This window comes from Echinops telfairi, unplaced genomic scaffold (genome assembly GCF_000313985.2).
Source record: "Echinops telfairi isolate 266 unplaced genomic scaffold, ASM31398v2 ScPeMD7_7;HRSCAF=31, whole genome shotgun sequence".
Classification (NCBI taxonomy): Eukaryota; Metazoa; Chordata; class Mammalia; order Afrosoricida; family Tenrecidae; genus Echinops; species Echinops telfairi.
Genome location: NW_022103904.1, coordinates 27,106,324 through 27,113,967, shown reverse-complemented (window position 1 = coordinate 27,113,967; position 7,644 = coordinate 27,106,324). Strand labels below are relative to the sequence as shown.

At 42.7% G+C, this 7,644-nt stretch overlaps 1 protein-coding gene across 1 annotated transcript in view; it reads right to left on the bottom strand.

Moving 5' to 3' along the window:
- Positions 1-3,648: 3,648 nt before the first annotated feature.
- Positions 3,649-7,644, bottom strand: part of LOC101656805 (neuronal acetylcholine receptor subunit alpha-7) — a 125,736-nt gene continuing 121,740 nt past the window's right edge. The window contains exon 10 of the mRNA XM_013006032.2: positions 3,649-5,028. Coding sequence (XP_012861486.2) covers positions 4,510-5,028 — 519 coding nt within the window. The 3' untranslated portion in view covers positions 3,649-4,509. The remainder of the gene's footprint in view (positions 5,029-7,644) is intronic.

The following is a 7,644-nucleotide window of genomic DNA, read 5'->3' as shown; positions in this document are numbered from 1 at the left end:
AGTAGTTAGGAAAACATACAAGGAAAAACATAACACCAGTATTAGTTCTAAAGCATCTATTTTGCAAGGTTATTCTGATCTTAAATGACAGTTCAGGGTAGCATCTCTTAAAAAACAAATATGCAATCAATATTTTTAAAAAAGAAATTATATATCAAGATTTGGACAACTTTCGTTTAACACACAAGAAATAATAGGGCAAATATAGGGGCTTCATATCAATACTACATTCCATAACTACATAAATCCTTGACTACAAAGCTCAACATAAAATTCAATAGTTTCAACATAAAATTTTAAATGTCTGCTTAATGATTCTAAATGATTGAGAACATAAATCACCACTGGTCTTTAATATTTACTTCCCATTGTTGGTCGTTTTCTCTGCATACACTCAAGACATTTAAGAGAGGCTGCGAGTGACACAGGGCCCGGCCAGATAGGCCCTCAACTCCAAACAGTGACCTACTCCAGAGAAAGAAGGGAAATAAGCCTCCCTTGGGCGACAGTCCTCTAAGTGGCTCAGCCAAGAGAAGACGCCCTCCTTCAGTGGGACCCACTCTCTCCTCACCCCACTGCCACCAATGTAGGGTGGCATTGATTAAGAAGTGGTCACTGGGAGAGGACAATTCTAGAAATCCCCTGCGTGGTCCCTACCTATCACCGGCGGATTTCCCCGAGACAGAGAGGGGCCCCAGGCTCTTCATAGCAACCTTCGCCGATAGACTGAAAGCAAAGGGGACGTGATCATAACCGCAGCAAGGCACAATTAGAACCCAAGTCATGTGCCCACCACGCCACGAACTGTAAACCAGAGCAGCCAGATTCGTGGATATTTTTACCTTTTCTGTCTTTTGACTGATGCGTTTCTGAAGAGAGGTTGGGAAACAAGACTCTAGAGATACGGCTAAAATGGAGATCTAAACAACCAACTGCGAGTCTCTCTGATTTCATGCTGAATTTGAGAACTACGTAACAATGCCTCTCTCTTCCCCGGGGAAGCGCCTTGCTCACGGTATAGAGTACTTAGTGGACCAGCGGCAGTAGCAGGAGCAGAGTAATATGAGCGCCCATTCCTCCATCCACGAGCTCCACTTTTCCCAACTTCAGGAGTGAGAGTATCCCACATCCATTGCAGATTTAGTGGGAGAATAATCAGAGTTTGGGGGTAGAAGGTCAAAAGTGTTCACTTTCAAAAGAAATAGAAGGTTTAGAAAGAGCTACCAAAATTAAGTGAAACTCTGAGTTATCAAAGCAAATATATGTAATAAAGACACATATGTTAATTTTACTATCCTTCCCAACATTGCTCAATTTGCCTCAATCACGGTTAACAGGCACCATTATGAATTGATCAATGAATAAGTAGGAAAGCATATTGTTTTAAGCTATATTAGAAATTTACCAGTGGAGTACAAATAAAAATATAACTAAAGACATTTTGTGGTTTAAGATGAAAATTTGAGAATAGATTCTGCCAGGTTGATAAATTATGAAACATAAGTACAATTATATTACATAAAACTACTTACATGACTAAGACACACACAAAAATAAAGTTTTCATACAAAAGGACTATGTTCACACAAAAAATCGAAGGCAACAAAACTAAAATTGTAGGATACAGAGGAATGTTAATTATGAAATTATTATTTAGGAAAATAATAAATTACATATGGCAATAATGTTGAAAAAATTAAGTATGTGCAAACACAAAGACAGTGAAAACTCATGGCAAAACACTTTAAACAGAGCCCACCCTGACAGTAGTTGTTAAATATCATATAATAAACTAAAGAAAAATCTTCCAGAGAATTACAGTTAATCAGAAGGTTAGCCACCTCTTGCTTAACTCTAACTCAGCAGTTCTCAACCTCTTTGAGGGGTTGCCCGATTCATAACAGTAGCAAAATGACAGTGATGAAGTAGTAACAAAAATAATGTTATGGTTGGTGGGGGGGTCACCACCATGAGGAACTGTGTGAAAGGGTCGCGGCAGGAGGAAGGCAGAACAATGCTTCCACTATTAGGGATCACCTTTTGGATAATAATAGTAAGCATTTTCTTTATATATTAAAATGTTTCTACTTGTATTCTAAAGATATTATAATAGAAAACACAAGAAACTATTGTGCATCCACATCCATATCCTGTAGATTGGGTGACCTTTTAGGCTGACCTGAACCAAAAGGCTGCTGGTTGAAATGTTCTGATCTTATCAACCTTGTAAATAAACGTCTCCAGTCTTCTCTTTTATGTCTCACATACACACACACATACCACTAAACTCTATTTTAATCTTAGTGCCAACAGATTCATTTATATTATCCAGAAATACACCATTTCTTCTGATCTTGTGGGAAACTGAACTGAGAAGAGAGATGTGGATACGGACAAACTACATTCGTACATTAAGGAGTCAGGGAGGCTGGGGCTCCTGTGGGGGGAACCTTCATATTTGTGGGTTGGAGATGCATCCCACTCACATTCTCTTTAAGTTATTCCTCCCGGTGTCCCCCCATAGCAATGCCAAATTTAAGGTGCTATTTGCAAACACATGGTTGCTTACTATATGCTTGAAGGTCAACTGCTTGAAAGCCTGAAGGGTGTGTGCCATCAACCCCATTGTCTGTCCCACGATAAGTAGGGCCCACTCCCTTCTGATCAGGATCATAGCTTGTTCTGGTGGAGAAGAGCTCAGACATCTAAGGTCAAGCTAGCTCAGGAAGGACCAAGGTTAGGCTGCCATCTTGACTCAGAGCCCGCCCATCTTGTTACGGATGTACCTTCCTATCACTAGTACGCACCTCTAGTGCCTCCCTTCCTCTTGTGTGCACACCCCTAGGGTATACCTCTAGCACAACCCCTTCCTGTTATATATGTGCTTACCTAGTTTGCGTGCCCAAGATTATATAAACTCGTGAGACTACATTACATGCGCTCTCTGCTCAGGCCTGGCTCCTGAAGCCATTAGGGAGGTGAGCCCTTGCATGCTTTATCTCATGTCTCTTTAATTTACCCCTCAATTACACAACCGCCCCCTTGGACCCAGTTGTTTGTGGAGGCTGGTCCCCCACATGATCTGAGTCAAATCTCTCCTGATGTACTCACCTCAGGTGTTAAAACAAATGAAAGATCCTTAGGCAGTCAGCTTTCTGCTACTTTGAGCTCTGAGCTGCTGTTAATGAAACAATAGAACAGAAGAGATTGCCTTGATGAATTACTCTCTGTACTTCTTAAAGAACAGAAAGAGGCAGAAGAACTATTGTCAACAAAATAATCTCGGCTAAGGACTGTATTCTCACTGAAGTTTATAATGAACATTCCCTTTGTTTTCAAAACACTCCTTCCCAATTACCCTACACTCAATGAATGACCTTGGATCGGCTGGGCAGGAGGTGGAGGCACCCCCCCCAAAGACAGAACCCCAGGTACCTGCTGGGCAGCCAATGGGAGCTTGCTAGCCATTCCACGGATCATTATTTGGGAAAGCCACCGGCTGTCACTGTCCAGCGGCATCCCAGTTCATGCCATACAGGAAGCCAGAAGTACAAGCACGTTCTGCTTTGCTACAGGGAGAAACATTCAAAGAATACTCATCCTTTATGATGTGCATTTGTATTTCTAAGACAAATCAACAACACCACATTGGAAGCATCTTTGCACTGTTTTATTAAACACACACACACACACACACACACAGCCTTAGCTGTTTTTGGATAAATGCTTTTTGTTTACTTGCTCTTCGAGGTTTGCAGAACTCAGTCTACTGCCTAGTGTCCTGGAACAACACAGAAAGCACAGCTCCATCTGGGATCGAGAGAAGCTGATTCAGGGCAATCAGCACAAACTGTATCCCCCCCCCTTGATGGGTAGCGTTTCAGAACCGAGTCAACATGGTAAAAATATTGCTTATAAGACAAATTAGCGATGAATCTTGGTTTGTTTTTAATGTATAAATAGTACAGAACTATTTGTCCCTACAAATTATTTTGGGTAAAGGGGGAAAATGTGGAATTACAGAAAAAACCAGAAGATAGATGTTTTGGGGTTTAATGTTGTAATTTGTTTTCCTTTCACCAGTCAATTACATGAATGGATTTAATGAGTTTTGTTGTCTGTTGTTAGTATGTGTTTTGATCTAGCTTTGTACCTACGTAAAAGCCTATGCTGAATTCGCATATAGGCTTTTGTGACAAGTGACATGCAGGCATGCAAAACCAATCACAGGCCTCCCTCAAAGGCATTAGCTATCTGGAACCTCTGAAAGGCGCACCAGAAGGTAGGGAATGGACAAAAGACCTCTCAGCGGCCCAAGGAGGCTTCAAGGGAAATCATTAGCCTGAGAAGACAGAAGAAAACTTTTCTGAGATTCTGATATTACTACAAATAACAACGAAATGTAACATGATTGATAAGCAGCATTAAAGGTGCATTTTTGTGATCCCGTGTGACACCATCCTATATTCCTTGAGACCCAAGACAATTCCCGTCTGTCCGCAGAACCAGCTAAGCAAAATCTTTGGACACGGCCTCGACAAAGTTGGGCGCGGACATCAGGATGCCGATGGTGCAGATGATAGTGAAGACAGAGAAGGCCATGAGACACAGGCGGTCGACCACGCAGGCTGCAAACTTCCACTCGCTGCAGATGGCGTCATTCTCATCCTGGCAGCGAAAGCGGTTGGCAATATAACGGACTTCCTCTAAAATTTTGGCCAGATCTGAGTCACTTTCAGAAGGTTGCTCACTGTGCAGGAGATGCTCATCATGCATGGGTGAGCAAGCCATGCGTCCACACACAACGCCAGAGTCAGGGGTTGGTGCGCAGTGCATGGTGTCCAGACCCCGGAATCCAAGGTAGAGCAGATTCCCATTGCTGGTGGGGGGTCCCGCCATGGCATTCATTTCCACACTGGCCAGGCTGCAGCGGCGCTGCTTGTGCTGGCAAGCGGGACGCACCTTGTCCTCCCCTGGCCTTTTCATGCGCAAGAACCAGGCACACCAGTTCAGGAGGATGACTCTTGTCTGCAGAAACAACCAACAGTTAGGGACAGAAGTCAGCATTAGCGATCCCAATTGTCATGTGAGGGAAGCACATTTCCAGTAGGGGTATGATGGATTGAGTTGGTTGCCTCCAAAATATGTGCTGGAATCTTAACCTATATGTCTTAGATGTGATCTCGTTTAGAAATAGGGTTAACTTTGTTATGTTCATGTGGTCATATTAGTTTACAATGTGTCCTAAGCCCAATTGATTCTAAATTCTAAAAATTGCAGGTTGAACACTGTTTGGTGCCCAAACAGCGAAGACCAATTACTGCCACAGGAGGAGCATCTACAAACCGAGAAAACACATGCCCAAGCCAAAACTACCAACAAGGAAGGAAGCGACTGAGACCTGATTTGGACTTCTAGCCTTTAGACCTAGGAACAAATAAATGTTAATTATTTAAATTCCCCCACTCTGGCATACAGAAGTACGCCCAGGCTGCTCCTTAAAAGCAAGGCTGAGAAGACTTCTTCTCTCGTCCTTTGGACATGTATCAGGAGAGACCAGGCCCCGGAAGACATCATGCTTCATAAAGCAGAGGCACAGCTAAACAGAGGAAGACCCCCGATGAGATAGATTGACCCGGTGGTTGTAAAAATGGGCTCAGCTATGACAATTGTGAGGATGGCATACGATGGGGCGATGTTTCGTTCTGTTGTGTGTAGGGCCATGGTGAGTCGGAACTGACTTGCTGGTACCTAACAACAACTTCTGGGATTTCTGTTACAGCAGCACTAGATCAACATAAGGAATTACATCATCTATTTCATTTATCACAGTCCCCAAACCACATAGCAAGCAATGCTAACTGACTGAAACTTTGATTCAAACATGAATTGAAAATAAATGCAGTGAAAAAAATCACCCTGGACGTGAATGGAATGTTTCTCTATGATCTCAGTCAGTAGCAACAGGCACCCTTCTTCCCAGAGAAGCCACTCTCGAATGAGCGCTGTGTGAACAAGGCCGGCCCCTTCCCTGCTCGATTCCTCCTCACCTGTCCCCAGGGTCTGATAATACCTAACTCCCTGGTTCCCATAATGTGAGGGAACTCTGAGGCATTTTGAATTTTCAAAGGAATCTTGGGACATCCATTGGACACCACTTCAAGTCAATTCCAGCTTGCACCATCCAATCTTGGCAAAGCTGGTTTTTTATAATAGTCCTTATAAAAAGAAATAAGAAAATGCATGTGGAACAAAACAGTCCCCAGGTGTAAGTTCTTAAAGTATATTTCAAAATTTGAGACGCTGTGCTGTGCCCAGTAGGCAATAAGTAGTTAGCAACTTATTATGTTTCTTTGACTTACGTAATACTTTTTTTTTCTTTTGACCTAGGAGTTCTTGAAGAAAAATCCCTACAACCCTAACAGTGCTCTAACCCAAGATAATATAGGAACTGATTCAAGAGGTTGCAATTTAACATTGAATAAATGCTGTCCGGGGCAATATATTGAAAAGTCTAAAATAGGGGTAAGTCACAGATTAGACAGGAAGACAATAGATACTTTGTACTTTGTGGGTCCTAAGTAGTTGCAACGACTCAACACTGCAGTTGCAGCACAAAAGCAGCCACACAGATGGTGTTGTGTTCCAATGAAACTTTAATTACTAAATTAATTAGTGGCCTGAATTTGACCAAAGCATTATAAATTGCTGTCTGCTGGGTTATTTAATTACAAAATGCCGACATGCATGGAGAAACCTGCTCTAATGGAAAAGAAGTAGAAACCTTAGGCAGTGATCTGAGGGACAAATAGCCTTGTCCTCTGTAATCTATATAGATAGGGACTTGAAAATTGGCCCTTTCTTTGAAATTATACAGAAATTAATTTAATTTGTCTTGTGAGGAAAGGGTTCAGTTTTGCTTGGATTTACGATCAATGCTCAGCAACGGTAAACAAACGAGATGGTGTGTTGTAGTAGACGAATCTGCTGCACACGCTTCATGACAGTATTGAAAAGCAAAGCTGTCACGTTGAGGAGTAAGACCCAGCCCTGGTCTCTTCAATGCCCTCGTATGCATGCGAAAGTCGGGCGGTGACTAAGGAAGGTCCGTGAAGCACTGTGCAGCTGATGTGTGGTGCTATTGAAGAATACTGAAAGTACCGCGGACTGCAAAAAGAGGAAGAAGAACAACAAACAGCTGTCACAGCAGAAGTACAGCCGTAGGGTTTTTAGAGATAAGGATGAGGAGACGTCGTCTCACATACCGTGGACATGTGATAGGGCACTGCAGCCCAGTCAGAAAAGCTCTGTGAAGAGTATGTAATTTTCTCATTTTCTAGACAAGGAGGCTCAAAGAGGTTAAGGTTAAAGGATTGAATTGCTGTGGTTGTTGTTAGGTACCAGGAAGTCAGTCCCGACCCACAGCGACCCTGTATACAGCTGAAGAGATGCTCACTGATCCTATGCCTGAACGTGTTGTTGCAGCCACTTGGCAATACGTCTTTATGAAGACCTTCCTCTCTGTGGCTGCCCTTCTAGTTTACCAAGCATGATGTCCTTCTCCAGATACATTTGTCCTTTTGGCAGTCCAGGTACTTTCAGTCCAGGTACTTTCAGTTCAAGGTACTCTCAGTCCAAGGTACT